This window comes from Oratosquilla oratoria, chromosome 4 (genome assembly GCF_046742065.1).
Source record: "Oratosquilla oratoria isolate Oo_2021 chromosome 4, ASM4674206v1, whole genome shotgun sequence".
Taxonomy (NCBI): Eukaryota; Metazoa; Arthropoda; class Malacostraca; order Stomatopoda; family Squillidae; genus Oratosquilla; species Oratosquilla oratoria.
In genome coordinates this window covers 42657859-42674452 of record NC_134780.1, presented here as the reverse complement: position 1 = coordinate 42674452, position 16594 = coordinate 42657859, and the positions used below count along the sequence as shown (strand labels likewise).

The following is a 16594-nucleotide window of genomic DNA, read 5'->3' as shown; positions in this document are numbered from 1 at the left end:
CACGTCAGTCCTATCGGTGCAAGGACGAGGGGACTGCAGAGGAGATGGCCGATGTGACCACCCTACCGCCCTCCCTCTCCACGTCGAACAGAGACTGCGGGGAGAAGGAAGATGGGGAGGAAAAGGAGGTGGGAAGAGGGGGATGGGATGGAAACAGAGATCGGGAGGAATGGGGGATCCAGAGGAATGGGGGATGGGGAGGAAAGGGGATGGGGAGAAAAGGGGGATGGGGAGGAAAGTTGGGGAGGAAGGGGGATGGGGAGGAAGGGGGATGGGGAGGAAAGGGGTCGGGGAGGAAAGGGGTCGGAGAGGAAAGGGGTCGGGGAGGAAGAGGGATGGAAAGGAAAGGGGTATTGGGAGGAAGGGGGATGGGGAGGAAAGACGAGAGGAAAGGTTATGGGGAGGAAAGATGAGAGATGAGGGATTGGAGAGGAAGGGGGACGGGAAGGGAAGGGGGATGGGAATGAAAGGGGAACGGGAAGGAAAGGTGAGAGGAGAGGGCATGGGGAGCAAAGGTGAGAGGAAAGGGGGGCGGGAAGGAAAGGCGAGAGGAAAGGGGGACGAGGAAGAAAGGGGGATGGGGAGGAAAAGTGAGAGGAAAGGGTATGGGGAGGAAGGGGGACGGGAGGGAAAGGGGGAGGGGAAGAAAGATGGGGATGAAAGGGGTTGGGGAGGAAATGAGATAGGGAGGAAAGGGGATGGGGAGGAAAATATATAGGGAGGAAATGAGATGGGGAGGAAAGGAGATAGGGAGGAAATGAGATAGGGAGGAAAGGGGTTGGGGAGGAAGGGGGATGGGGAGGAAGGAGAATAAGGAGGAAGGGGAATGGGGAGGAAGGGGGAAGGGGAGGAGGAGGGTCGGGGAAGAAGAGGGAAGGAAAGGAAAGGGGTATTGGGAGGAAAGGGGGATGGGGAGGAAGAGGGGATGTTGAGGAAAGGGGGATGGGGAGGAAAGGGGGATGGGGAGGAAAGGGGATAGGGAGAATAAGGGATGGGGAGTAGAGGGAACAGGAATGGAGGGGGTGGGGAGGAAAGGGAATATGGAGGAAATGGAATAGAGAAGAAAAAGGATGTTGAGGAAAGGTGCTTGTGATGAAAGAAGATGGGGAAGAAGGCACATAAACGAGATCTTGAAGTTAGACTTAATCAACTGTGATTGAGGGAGGGAGTTAAAGGGAGGAAGATAATCAGATGAGAGGGACCAAGAGACCTTTGGTGGTACGCAGAACTTTCCAAGGTTGGGAAGAGGGAATCCAAAAAAAAAAAATATTCTATACAGATTTCTTTTTTCATTACTTGAAGCGATTTCCAAGAGAGTAAGAAACAAACGCATAACCCTTGGGGGTCTACACAAACCTCGAAGGAGATTCACGGACTGCCTACTGGATGACACCTTTTGTTATTATTGGCGTTGAAATGAGCTATAGGAAGGTAACAAACAGCAATCCATAAGGTAGGAGTCTGTGAGCAAATAGGTTGACTAACCACTGCCCCTACACGTTACAGGGTGTCTGTTGTCTCATCCTCGACAGTTTTTTGTTGGTCTGGCTCTCCTCGTAAAGGGCCACGTGCTCATTCCCTCGAGGACGAGAGCTTTCTCTCGAAACTGGACGAATTAGTCTGACGCTTGCCAGTGCAGGATAATGAAGGTAACTACTTGTTCCGAAAGCATTACGTAAATAAAAAAAGAAAAAAAGAAAAAAAGAAAATAAAGATAAAAAAAAGAAAAAATGAAATAAGATAAAATAAAATAAAATAAAATTACATTAAATTAAATTAAATAACGGTTATGTGCTTCTTTGTGAGTGAATTTCATTCTGGCTGTTACCAGACAATTTCATTCAGCTCCGGTTCGAAAGATCTGCCAGTTTTCCCATTTTACATATAACTGGTAACAAGGAGTTTAGGATCTTAACCCTCTAGTAGAAAGTCAATAACCTAATTTGCTTTGAAAATAACCAATCAGGAGGCAGTAGAAGAGCTTAATCCTGTCGCTATGGTAACGTACACAAAGTCTATAAAGAACAAATCGTCATCTGGCATTAACCACGATAAAATCTAAATTGAGCCTTTGAGGAGAAAGGATGAATCGATATCATGACGTCACCTGGGCTGAATGAAATCATCTGGCGTCATCTGGCGTCCGTCATTGTAGTGAATAGGTTAAGGATGAGAGTTAATGAAGTTTGAAGAAGTCAATGAAGGAAGGTTTTCATATGCGTATGACCACTGGTTCCTCTATGGCAGATTTATATTACCTGGTGGCAGACAGGCTAGAACGCTGAAGACTTACAACGCAACGAAAAAGTTACAATAAGACTTAGAAAATTAGGTTCAAAGGGACAGACCGACTAGGGGGGGAGAGGGAGAGAGAGAGAGAGAGAGAGAGAGAGAGAGAGAGAGAGAGAGAGAGAGAGAGAGAGAGAGAGAGCATTAATATTTTAGATGGATTGCCTAAAATGCTTCTGGATACTACAGTGTAAAGAAGAAAATTTGAGAGGAAATGTAAATTGTAAACAGACTTAAGAGATGGACTGAAAAAAAAATAGAATTCTGTAACTGTCTAGAACTTCTGAGAAATTGCAAGCATTCAGGAGATAAAACACGAAAGACAAGAAAAAAAAATGCGGAATAGATGATGAGAGAACGCCAAAAAAAAAAAAAACTGCGAAGCCACACAATGAATTCGTAAGTGATACGTGAGTTAAGAGCTTCTTCGTCTTCGTCTTCGTCTTCTTTTATTTCCCAAGGAGTTAGAGAGAAGGAAAGTAGGAAGATGTAAAGAGAGAGAGAGAGAGAGAGAGAGAGAGAGAGAGAGAGAGAGAGAGAGAGAGCTCCTCGCGTGGGGGCCAGGTCGGGGACTCTAAAAGAGACAGAGCGCTTTAAGACGCCAAAGTCCCTGGGCACATCTTAAAAGCAACTTTGTTATGCAAAGCCGAGTCTGGCGAGTGTCTCCACATGAACCCAGTCACGGGCGGACACCGCTTATGACGTCACCACCAGCCGTGACGTCATCCCCAGTAATGACAATGTATGACGTCATATTATATAGTGACGTCATCGCATATAGTGACGTAATAATGACGTCATCACCATTTATTACTATAATGACGTCGTTACCAATCGTGATGTCATCAATCACGAGTCTTTGTATCAGTCTTTGTAATAACTTCGAAAATATGATGTCCTATTTGTTGAAAAAATATATATACGAAGGAGGTTACTCTGCAGGGAAATATACAGTGTAGTTGCAAATTCATTCATTACCCGCTTTGTACTTGAAAGATTTTATTCTAGTGAAAGCTAATCGATTTTATTCAGCATATGCGTTTGGTATATGCGGGTTGATAGAATTGTCTAGAGCAATGTTAAAGTTCATTGTTGTGTTGAACGGCTCAGCATGTATAGAAGTTTAAGAATTGTGAAACACCGTTTCCATAGCAACGCATGTCCTTGCTATTCAAAAGGACAGGAAATAAGCTTTTATTGTTTATCTATACAATTGATCAATGGAATACCGTACTTTGGATAAAGAGAAAATTGGGGTTGGGAGTTATGGAGCAGCGGTGACGTAACACCAGAAACTAGACCGTGCTACGCTTATAATCCTCTTTTGATGGGAAAATTCTTCCTCCGCTTTTCCTGATGACAACGTCAGACTGATTACCACTTCCACAGAACCACTCACTTTTTATTTTCCTAACATCTACAGACGAGGGACCGTTCGGGGTCTCATGCCAACAACGAATATTGAGTTATGTTGGTTGATGAAGAAAGACCTGGCTGCTGCTGCTGCGCGCGCAGTCGTCTTCCACTAAATTGTCTGTCCTGCACGTCGCCCTGCCCGCCCCGCGCATGCGCCGAGCCAGGTCTGCAGACGTCGACTTCTTTCATCCAATCACGGGCTCCACGGGAATATCGGTCGCTGGCAGTATTATTAAATTACTATAGATACGAGATTGCTTCTCTCAGAGCGAAGAGCTGATGATCCCTCTTCGCTTCGTTTCTTTATTGCTTCTTCTAATGCGTGGGGATTGAAAGCTATCAATCGCTGTTACCAGAAGTGCAAGTGTCGACGCGCGCTGGGTTCTTTCTCAGCCCGAAGAACACTCCGCGCCCTAAAAATGCTTCAACAAAGACAACCCCTTCCCCAGCACCAACAATAAAATTTACATACGTCTCTATACTTCCTGGATGTCTTTTTGAAGCCTCCGGATTATCCACCATGACTGGATGCCTCTCTGACAAAAAGGGGAGATTTGGTATGACCCACAACCGTTTCCGGGGAGTTCACGCTTCAGGAACGCAGAGCTTCCTGGCCTCCGAGATTCCCAGGACTGGTAGGAATGCAGCGCTGATGGAGGAGAGTGCGCTGGGAGTAATTGTATCCAAAATGAGCTATTAGGCTGTCATTGACAATAGTGATTCTGTATACGGGGTTGTTACGAGACAAGATTATATAAACGCGCGCGCGCGCGCACACACACACACACACACACACACACACACACACACACACACACCTCGACGGCGGAGGTAGCGTTCGCAACCGCTACTCCAGCGGTCCGAGTTCAAACCCCGCCCAAGGCTGATATAATTTCAGTACCAATGTGCTGTGAACCGTTACTCTAACTCTCGTGGGCGGGAAGTTTGTTTGTGTGTGTGTGTGTGTGTGTGTGTGTGTCATAGTATTACCCAGAGATCGGTCATACACGAGCTCTAAGCTTTCATCCGGGAGGGTAATATCAGTCAATCACGAGTCCAACACATGGTCCAAGACCATGGTGAATCACACAACCTGTAGAAATGGGAGGGAACTATGCGACATCTCCTTGACTATCATAGAGGCTGCCACGGATGTCAGCACAAATAATGAATTAATTAAAACGGATGGGGTTGTTACACAACTACCATGATATAATGGACATATTTCGGTCGTTTCGTTTCCTCTCACAAGCAAATTGTTGGAAGCGAAATACAAATTGATGAACATGTGGTAATTCAATTGATAATTAAATGTAAAGTGACTAAGTGAAAATATAAGATAAATTAAATCATTTGAATTAGATTTCAGCGAAAGAAATGGTAATATAATAAGTCGACCAAAATTACTTACCGGCTCCGAAGAGATGCTTCACTTCAGGAAACACCGAAAAGGTGAACAAGAGGAAGTGTATTAACAGAAAGGTAAAGGGAATGTTAATGGATTCGGAAACTGATGAAGAAGTCAGTTTCTACTTTTAATTTCTCGGTAAGAGAAACAGAAAATGAAGGGGAACTGTTCTTGGAACGTGTGTTTCGAAGTTTCAATGTCGTTCTTAATCTGGGGTACTTGTTTCTACGAAACTTCAATCCTGTGTGTACGAGACATGATAGCCAGTACATGGTTCTGTATATTTATCATGAGAAAGCATAATGTGCATTAATTGTATCCTACTAACTGACATTTCTAATTTGAAATAAAAAAGTACCTTTGTTCAGTAATTGAATATATCTAATAATTTCTCAGTAAGGTTTGTATCGCCAATCCTTATCATCATATGCATTGTATTTATATTTGATGGGAGTACGATTTTTTTTAGATAATCGAGGGCTACGGGCACTGAAAAATATTAAGAACCACTGTACTAATATATTAGAACTTGTGGGTAGGAATTTCGAGGACCAACTGTTACTTGGAAGTGGTAAAAGATTTTCTTTTTCTTTCTTTTTTTTATTACGCATTAACGTCATACAGTGGGGGGAGGTTTTCATAATGAATGTAGGAAGGCAACTGGGATGCACATGCTTACACACGTACACATACACTTATATACACATACAAATACATGAGTTGCAGGTAACATATACGACACTGGGTATTATACATTCATTCAAAAGGGAATAAGACTGAGATGTCACGCAGGGCATCAGGTATTATGAGAACCCACCAAAGCGGGGGTAACGGACAAGTATTTCATCTAATCTATTTTGTGATAGGAGATGACGACAGATTGCATCTAATGGTAGTCCCTAGGGTATTAGATGTTTTACAGTGGGGCACGCTAGGCAGTAGTGCTCGATGGTGTTGGCTAGTGGAGCGTGGCATAGGCGACATCCTGTGAATACAGGCTCGCCCTCCACCCCGGCGACCTGCCACGGTGGACAGCCTAGCCGCAGTCGGGCTGAGACAACATTGTGGCGACGAACCATAAGTCCCCTGCGGCGGTACTTGTATTTGTGGCGGCATACGGATTCGTAGTGGGTGATGGTGACACTGAAGGGTCTCTCGGTGTCCCGTCGACGTTGCTCAGGCAGAAGTGCAGCGGAGCGGACCCTGTTGAGGTAACATAGCAGGGAGAGAGGTCGTCCATCACCACGACGGGGGAGTCGGCAGGCTTCCTTTGCTAGGCGGTCTACTTTGGTGTTATGGTGCAAACCTACATGAGATGGAATCCAAATAAATTTAATGCAGAGATTACGGATAGTTAGTAGGGATAGAAAGGAAAGGATTTGTTGTACAACAGAATGGTGAGTGGGATGAATAGCGGTGAGGGATTGCAGTGCAGGCTTAGAGTCACATATAATGACAGCATTAACTCCTCTTTGGCAAACGAGACTGATAGCATCTAAGATGGCGTATAGTTCACACAACGTGGAGCTGGAGTGATCTCTGAGTCGACGGCCGACCCAGCCCTCAGGAGGCGGCGGTAGGTCAGGTGAGTAGACTGCTCCTCCAGCTGCACCATCTGATTGTAGTGACCTGTCAGTGTAGAGGCGATGCGCAGCAGTAATGGAGGATGTTACCTGGGTAACATGTTCCAAGGCTAGCTGTAGTTGTATAGGAGGTGGGTCACATTTTGCTGTAGGAGTGAAGCTAACCACAGGCGATGGTAGCGTCCACGGGGGAGGGCCTGGGGGTATGTCAGCTACTGGTACTTGTAAATCTAGGCTGCGAATGAAGGAGGAGATAGACTTTATAAGACGGCGACCGGGGGGCATGAGGCGGGGGACGGGCGGAGCGGGGCTGAGAGAAGCTCTGACCAGTGCTGTGAAGTGCGGTGAGAGGTGGGGAAAGTGTATACACTTAACTGTGAGGCAGGTGACATTAGAATAAATCCTCTCAACTAGGGATGGAAGCCGTAATTCCCGTTGCATGTTGACAATTCTGGTAGTCATTGGGCAACCGAGAATGATTCTCATGGCTTTATTCTGAAAAATCTCCAGTGGCTCTAAAGCATATCGAGGAAGTTGAATTAAGGCAGGGGAGAGGTAATCAACAACAGAGCGTATAAAAGTAATGTAGACAGTTCTGGCCACGGGGATGGAGATACCGGAAGAGTTGTTGGTGAGCCACTGGAGAGGCCGGAGCCGACGTTGGAGACGATCTAGCAATTCACGAATTACGGGATGGGATTGACGCCGGGCAGAAAGAGTTTCCGAGATTCGTACTGGTGCACCAAGGTAGCAGTACTGGGAGCTTAGTGGGATGATGCAGTCTCCAATCATGAACTCTGGCAGCGTGGCAGGAGGGCGGTAGGAGAAAATTCTGCTCCTCTGTGGGGAAGCAACAAGGCCACAGTTAGCAGAAGCCTGGGAGAGAGAAGTAAGAAAGAGTTGTAGGTGTGTTGGGGAGGTAGAGTGAATACATAGATCATCTGCATAGCATGTAATTGTGACCTCAGGAATAGTGGGCAAAGACGTGAGGAGACGATGCATAAGTATATTAAAGAGAAATGGACTTAGTACCCCTCCTTGAGCAGTCCCGAGATGAAAATCCCGTGAGGAGCTGTAGGCACCGCTAAAGAAGACACGGGAGGTCCGATTACTGAGGTAGCCCTTAATCCATCGTAATAATTTACCCTTAATTCCAAAGTCAATTAATTGATCTAAAATAACGTCTCGGTTTGCTATATCAAATGCACTTTTTAGATCTATAAATGCCACAACACTGTCACGGGAGAGGCGAGAATACAAGTCAACGAGGCAGTGATGGGTGCTGCGTTGGGGTAGAAAGCCGAAGAGACGTGGAGAAAGGCGATCTTGTAGTTGGTACATCAGTCGGGTGAGCAAGATTCTTTCCATTACTTTGCAGAAGCAGGATGTAAGGGAGATGGGCCTGAAATTTGCTGTACCGGGCTTGGGTATGGGGATTATTGTACTCGTGGTCCAGGCATGTGGGATATATCCATCTCGTAGACACATATTGTAGAGGCGAAGGAGGGGGTTACCGGGTACACGGTGCAGTAAACGTAATGCCATCATCCCCAGGGGACGTGGCTTTACCTCTCAAGAGAGCACGTCGTAGTTCATCTTCAGTGATTGGTATATTTTCTTCATCATCCTCTTGCAGCAGAGCATGTACTAGGCGGAGTCCACGAGCAAAAGCACCGGAGGAGAGGGCATCTTGGACGGGGGTAGGTAGGTTGGCAGGGTTGGACTGGTTTGACCACGTGTCGATGAGCTGTTCGGCAAATACGGTGGGGGAATGATGACGGGCAGTAGCAGGAGTCTTCTTAATTACCCTGCGAATAAGGTGCCACATGGAGGCTACACTAGTTTGGTGATTAATTCTGTCCGTGAATCTCTTCCAGGAGTCAGTACTTACACATTCTAGGAGGGTTGTCAAATCGTCTCTGGATTGCTGGTAACGATGAAGTAGTTCAGGAGATGGGTTAGTTTGGAACATGAGTCCAACGCGCTCCGCTTCTTTCTGTGCGTCCTGAAGTCGGGTGTCTAGGTACCACGAGTGAGGAGGAGGGCGACGTTGGAGGTGGGGTCGTGATACGTAAAGCCTGTAAAAGTCGTGGGTGGCGGAGACAAGGTTGGTGTATAACTGGTCGGGGGAGGAACAGTCTAAGGTAGGTAGTATGCAGGTCATGTATGAAATGTACGTCGGGCAGTATTTGGGGGGTATGGTGAGGCGTAGGCGTGTGTTAGGGGGTGTAGGTATCGTAGGAAGAGAATAGTGGAAGAGAAGAGCAATATGGTCTGAGAATAATGCAGGTACTGAGGAGCACTGGATACGGGATGATACCAAGCCAGAGGTGAGGACGTGGTCCAGGGTGCCTCCCCGGGAGTGTGTGGCGCCACCTGTGTCCCAGCGGGTCAGATGATGTTGTCGGATGAAGGATAGTAGGTGAACACCAGGGCGGTTAGTGGTGCCAGGACGATCTCCCAATGCATGATGTCGAGCATTGAAATCCCCTGCGTATATTATACCTTTTATCGTAGGTGGTGGAAGAGTGGTTGGACGAAGACGTGCGGGAGCAGAGTAGATATTGCAGAGCTGTAGGATTCCGCCCCCAATTTCTATCTCGAAGAGTTGGAATGTTACGTCAGGGTCTGTAGAGGAGCGCAGAAGACGGTGTATCAGTGTATTGTGTATGTATGTTAGAAGACCGTTTCGTATTGTATGAATATAGGGGATATATCCGGGAAGGGAGGGTGCCTGTGGTGCAGTGTTGGGCCGGTTTGGAAACGCCTCCTGGAGAAAAATGACACAAGGGTGATGTGTCTGTACATATGCCTTCAATTGTGTGTACTTTTTGTGGTTGGTGATACCATTGATGTTCCATGAAAGGAGGTCTAGGTGAATGTTAGTTACGAACGTTGCGTTTGCTAGTAGGAGACCGGAGTGTGGAGGTGGATGGACGATTCGAGGAAGACTGGCTAGTACTGGGTTGTAACTTACAGAGTTTGTCGAGACGAGTTGCAATGGATTCCATTCTCTCGACAAGCATGGAGATGGAGGAAACGAGGGTTTGTTGGGATTCCGCCAGTGTCGAGAGTCTGGTGGCAGTAGTAGGGCCGAGACAAGGCTGTCAATCCTGGTGTCAATGGAGGCGAAGCGGTCCTCAAGTGCTGCACATCGCGCCTGAAGGGCTGCAACGGCCTTACGGAGGGCAGCGTCTTGCTGAGGGGGGGTGGGAGCAGAGAGAACAGTCCGGGCGGGAGGAGGTGGTGGGGCTGAGGTGGGGCCATTGGTCTGGGTCTTGCGCCGAGTACAGCCGTGCCAGACGTTGACACCTGGCTGTAGACATCGGGGGCACTTCCATTGTGATGGGTTCGGCTGTGGTGGAGGTTCAGAGGTGGAAGTAGTCGCAGATGGGGGCGGGGGCGCACTTCGGACGGGACATTCTCTGGATTCATGGGCGGCGGTACACCAGGCACACTTAGGGGAGGCGGTGCAGTACCTGGAAATGTGACCGATACCCCAACACCTGAAGCACCAGGGTCGGTCGTCACGGAGTCTTTGGACTTGACACGGGGGGAGGAGAGGGAGGAAGTCAAAGGTAATGGGGTCGGGGGGTGTCTCGGGGTGTCTCGGCTCCACACAATAACAATGCGGTTGATGGGGGTACCGTTCTGCATGAAGCGCCTGGCTGAGTGTACTCCTGGGAGCTGTAGGGCAAGCTTGTGATCCACGTCAACGGGATAGCGAGTGAGCAGGTATTGGGGGTACTTACGAGGTCTTTCGGGGGAGTCTTGAGGGAGAAGAGGCAGTGACATTAATTCATTTGTAGTAACTCGGTCCAGGATGTCTGTGCGTTGTCTTGATATGTAGATGAATCGAGAGGTGAGTGCAGCCATCTTAACCTCGGCCGTATCCCGTTGCAGGTGGAAAGTCTTGGTGATAGTTGACAGCCAGCGGAGTTTAACTTCTGTGGATGGGTTCCCGCTAAAGGCCAACTTAATATACTTGTCTCGGGGAGCAAATGCTGGAAGGGCGGGTAAAGGTCGGGTGGGGGCAACGGGAGTAGCACTGTGATTAGGCAGGGTAGGGCGAGTAGGAGCCTTATTACACTCACTTGAGGTTCCCTTGATCGTCTTGGCAGCAGGCGGTTGACATTCTCCTGTGGCGAAGGTAGAGGTGTTGTCGCCCCGCCGTTTGGTACTGGAGAACGATGTAGACTGGTGGGTATCATGCTGGGTGGTTGTTGGAGGGTGATGGGGAGTGGAGGTAGGACGAGGCAGGTCGGGCCAGTGGTTAACACTAATGTCGTCATCAGTGTCGGATATCATTAAGTCCTGCTCTAAGCTGGACGCCGCTTCCGACCCCGAGTATTCCATCGAGGAAGGGAGGGCCTTGATAGGAAAGTAGGCTGATTTACTAGCGCGCAGTAGTTTTTAGCACTGTAACACAACTTGAGACAGCCGGTACGAGTCGTTAACGACGAGCACTGGATTCAAGTAGTTGACGGCGATAGTTTCGCACCTTCAGGTGTAGGTCCGTTCTCGACGAGAGCCAAGCACGGAATGGTAAAAGATGTTTAAGGAGGTGGGTGGTAAAAATGAGGAATAATAGAAGTGAAAAATTAATTAGCGTTTTTCTTGGAGTGAACTTTAGTTTTCATTCTAAAAGAGACTCTCTTAGAACTCAGGGCACAGGAGGCAGCTTGGTTGCGTTGTACAGAGAACTAAAACAAGCGAACAGCTAGAAGCACCGCCATAAAGCGGGTGGCCATGTTTAATCACTCGTCCATTTATTCAGTCACGTATTTATACATTTATATATTTATTTATTCATAGATTCATTTATGCATTTATTTATTTATTCATGTATTCATTAATGTATTTCGTTTGGCTGCGTCGTTTTGCTCTCTCCCTTGCGCAGATGTCTACGTAGTTTATACACACAGAGACTCGTTCTGGGCTCGTAACTTTGAAAACTCGTTACAATCTCGTAACTCAGTGCAAGCTTGTATCCAAGATCTAAATATACAGGTCAGACCATTTAAATTATTGTGCGCAGCTTCTGACGTCATTAGGCTGAGTCCGTTTTCTCTTTGTGAAACAATGAAGAAAACTGTGAAACGCCAAGGAAGACAGGAACTATAATATTTTACATATGTATTATATATCATATATATTATATATTCATATATATAGACAGGAACTATAATATTTTATATATATTTATATATATATTTCATATAATATTTGTCAGAATATAACTAATTGCGTGGAGCGGTGCGAGCGAAGACAACGACATTCTCAAACGACGGACCAGCTTCAACTGACAGCTATAGGACCCGCCAACCCCACTTTGAACAGCCAGGTGACGTTCACGGGCCCGCTGCGCCAACTCCCTCGAAATTCGGTCGGAAGTGGTTAGACCTTATATCCTTAGATCTTGCTTGTATCTACACGATTTCGTTACGATCTCGTAACTACAGGGATTCATTACTTCGAGTTCATAACTACGGAGGCTCGTTACGAGCTTGTAACTACGAACACTCTTTACAATCTCGTAAATACCAAGATCTAAGGAATAACAGGTCTAACCACTTCCGACCGAATTTCGAGGGAGTTGGCGCAGCGGGCCCGTGAACGTCACCTGGCTGTTCAAAGTGGGGTTCGCGGGTCCTATAGCTGTCAGTTGAAGCTGGTGCGTCGTTCGGGTATGTTGTTGCCTTCGCTCGCACCGCTCCACGCAATTAGTTATATTCTGACAAATATTATATAAAATATATATATATATATATAATATTATAGTTCCTGTCTATATATATGAATATATAATATATATGATAATAATATATATATATATATATATATATATATTATACAGGTAGTTCTCGTTTTGTGCGTGTTCTGTTTGTGCGAATTCGCTAAGATGCGACATTAAAAATATTATAATTAATTAAAATTGTGCGATCTGTTCGCTAAGATGCGATTTGCCCCAACCGCATTTCAAACAGTGCGCCAGATACGTAGTTCCGCTGCCTGCCGACAGGCGGCCGCTCCCGCTCCCAGTTCAATGTTTACAGTCCTCTCGTGTGTTTGCAGTCACAGCCAGTCCAGCCAGTTTACTCATTCGTCAAAATGGCCCCAAAACGTCCTTCATCTTCTCCTGGAACCAGCAGCGGCCCTCCAGCTAAGAAAATATAGCGCAAGTCACTCACTCTGGCTAAGAAAATGGAAATTTTGAGCCGGTATGACCAAGGACAAAAAACTTCGATCATATCCCATGCCTTGGGATTGGGGGAGAGCACACTGCGGTGCGTCCGAGACAATGCTGCAAAAATACGAGCAACTGTGGAAGCAGGTTCGTCTAGGACATTGCAGAGGGTAGCCTACAGCAGATCGTCGGCCATGGAGAGGATGGAAAAAATGCTGGCGAATTGGATTCAACACCAGAGCAAGAACAGCATTCCTGTTAGTTTGGCCATCATTCAGGAAAAAGCTAAAAGCCTCATTAACGACATCGAAGGAAATGACGGGCCAAATACATCCTTCCAAGCAAGTTCTGGTTGGTTTGCAAAATTTAAGCTAAGACACGGGTTTCATAACATCAAAATGACCGGAGAAGCAGCATCAGCAGACACAGAATCGGCCAGGAAATTTCCAGAGATGCTTAAGAAGACCCTGGAAGAAGGACAATACTCATCCAAGCAAGTGTTCAATGTAGACGAGACCGGCCTTTACTGGAAGAAGATGCCAGCGAGGACGTACATCGCACAGTGTTACTTATAGGTTTAGAACGATACATTTTTAGAACATGTTCACTTTATTAGTCAAATAAATGTGTTTTTCGTTCAAAAAATGGAAGTTTTTTGGGCCAAAACCCGCATCCCCCCTATTATCCATTGTTTCTTATGGGGAAAATATGTTTTTTTTGTGCGATTTCAGTTTGTGCGAAACCTGTAGGAACCCATATCTCGCACAAAACGAGAACTACCTGTATATTAAATATTATAGTTCCTGTCTTCCTTGGCGTTTCACAGTTTTCTTCAGTGTTTCACAAAGAGAAAACGGACCCAGCCTAATGACGTCAGAAGCTGCGCAGAAGAATTCAAACGGTCTGACCTGTTTATTTAGACCTTGGTCAATACAAGGGCTCAATACGAGCTCGTATCTAAGAGGACTCGTTACAGTCTCATAACTATGAGTGCTCAGTACGAGCTCGTAACTACACGGGATCGTTACGATCTCGTGACTACAGGAACTTGTTACAAGCTCATAACTAAGGAAACTCGTTACAAACGTGTTACACTCTCGTAACGACGGAGACTCATTCGTACCCACAGCGGCTCGTTATGAACTCGAAAGTGGAGGAACTCGTTATAAGCTCGTATTTCCGGGGGGGAGGGGTCCTGGTGCGGTTCTAGGGGGAATCACTGACACTTGAGACTTGTTAGCCAGAAGACTACGCCAGGAGGCGTTAAGTATTATGTACATTTATCCATATTATATATATTTATACATATACATTTATATGTAATTTGTATATATATATATACGTGTATATATATATTGCTGATAACCACAAATGAAACCGGAAAAGAAACAATAATTCTCAAGCGCTTTTGTGATATATCACGAAAGCGCATGGGAATTACAGTTTATTTTCCGGTTTCCTTTGTGGTTATCAGCAATTCATTGGATCACGCGGTTTTATGATCTTTTTTCATATGTATATGTATGTATGTATATATATATATATATACATATATATATATATATATATATATATATATATATATATATATATATAACACTAATGACCCACTTTCGGAGAAGATTAGGCGAAAGTAAAAAGATCCGTATATTTCGATCACTAACTGTGATCCTCTTCAGCAGATGTGATTACAGAGTGGAGAAAAGCATGTACTTATACAAAAGTAGTGAGGTAGGCACGTAGGGACGGGGGCTCAGGTCACATGTCCGGCGCTAAGTGGACGTTGGTGGATTTTGTCCACTGTTTATGAAGAGGGTAGCATTTTATTTATAATTATAGACTGCTACCCTCTTCATTAATAGTGATATATATATATATATATATATATATATATATATATATATATATATAATATATATATGTATATATATATATATATATATATATATATATATATATATATAAATATATACATTACAAAGGATTACAAAGGCGGAGCATGCCGACAGGAGACCTTTTGATCCATATCTAGGTCGGATGCAAAAAAAAATCATATTAATAATAAAATAATAAATAAAAACTATAATAATGTAAATGACAAATAAAATACACAAATAAATGCATAGGTATAGTTAAATAATAAACAAACAGGTAAATAGTAAATAATAAATTAACATATAACTAATAATAAATGAAAGTCAGACGGACAAATGATAACAAAACAAAAACAAATAATATAGCATAAATTATAATCATTACAGCATCTTACTTAAGTATTTATCTCAATGATTCTTAAAGCTTCGAATTGTACTACATTGCATTACCTCTGCAGGAAGTTTATTCCATTCATTTACTACACGGTTGGCAAAGTTGTTTCTATCCACTACCAAATTAAATCTACTTCCTGACAGTTTGAGACCATTATATCTTGTCTGATTCACATACAGTGTTAAAATTTCGTCACTTTTGTTGTTGTCAGTTCTCTTTAGAATTTTAAAGACCTGTATCAAGTCACTTCTGAGTCTACACTTTTTTAGGGAAAACAGATTCATGTGCTTTAGTCGATTTTCGTATGATTTATTTTTGATATTTGGAATCAGTTTTGTGGCTCGCCGTTGTACTTTTTCCAGTCTGTCAATGTCTTTAATGAGATTCGGTGACCATACGGAAACAGCATATTCCAAATGTGGACGAACTAACGATTTATATAGCTTGTTAATGAGTGATGGACTTTTGAAATCAAAAGATTGCGCAATCAGTCCCAGAATCTTATTTGCTTTCTCAGAGGCTAAGATACATTGCTTGGATGATATGAGGTCGTTACTGATAATTACGCCGAGATCTTTTTCACTATCCACTTTTGTTAACGAATTTCCAAATAACTTGTAATCGTACTTACTGTTATTTTTACCTATGTGCATTACCTTGCATTTACTTGTGTTAAATTTCATTAGCCACTTTTCAGACCATTGCTGTAATTGATCTAAATCTTCTTGAATATCTTATTGGTTTGAGTGATCATTTGCCACTCCGCACAGTTTTGTACCATCAGCAAATTTGGAAACAGTAGATTTTAGTCCATGGTCTATATCATTTATATATATTATGAATAGAAGTGGCCCAAGAACGGAACCCTGAGGAACTCCACTTGCAACATTTTTCCATCCAGAAGTTTTTCCATTTAAAACAACTCTCTGTTTTCGACCATTCAACCAATTACTAGTCCAACCTAATAGGCTACCACTTATTCCATGCAAAGCTAGTTTAGTAAGTAGTCTTTCGTGTGGGACGGTATCAAAAGCTTTTGCAAAGTCTAGATATATTAAATCTATATTGTTTCTTTTGTCATAATTCGAGATAGCTGTGTTGTAGAATTCGAGTAAGTTAGTCACGCAAGAACGTTTCCGTCTGAAACCATGCTGGCTATCATTTATCAAACGGTTACTTTCTAAATGATGTTCGATAGCATCTCTGATGATAGTTTCCATTATTTTTCCTACGATTGAAGTCAAACTTATACACACACATATATATATATATATATACAGCATATATATATGTATATGTACATATATATATATATATATATATATATATATATATATATATATATATATATATACATATGTAAAGACAGGCAAATATGGAGGTGAGGTGGTGAAATGAAATGGGCTAGAGTATGGAGCTTTATTCAAAACCAGACGTTTCGAC

General features: G+C 44.2%; 1 protein-coding gene across 1 annotated transcript in view; it reads right to left on the bottom strand.

Annotated features, from left to right (window-relative positions):
• Positions 1-5593: 5593 nt before the first annotated feature.
• The window catches only part of LOC143024455 (uncharacterized), a 90433-nt gene continuing 79432 nt past the window's right edge, over positions 5594-16594 (bottom strand). The window contains exons 8-9 of the mRNA XM_076183262.1: positions 6190-6419; positions 5594-5602 (exon numbers count right to left, since the gene is read on the bottom strand). Of these exons, the coding sequence (XP_076039377.1) occupies positions 5594-5602; positions 6190-6419 (239 nt within the window). The remainder of the gene's footprint in view (positions 5603-6189; positions 6420-16594) is intronic.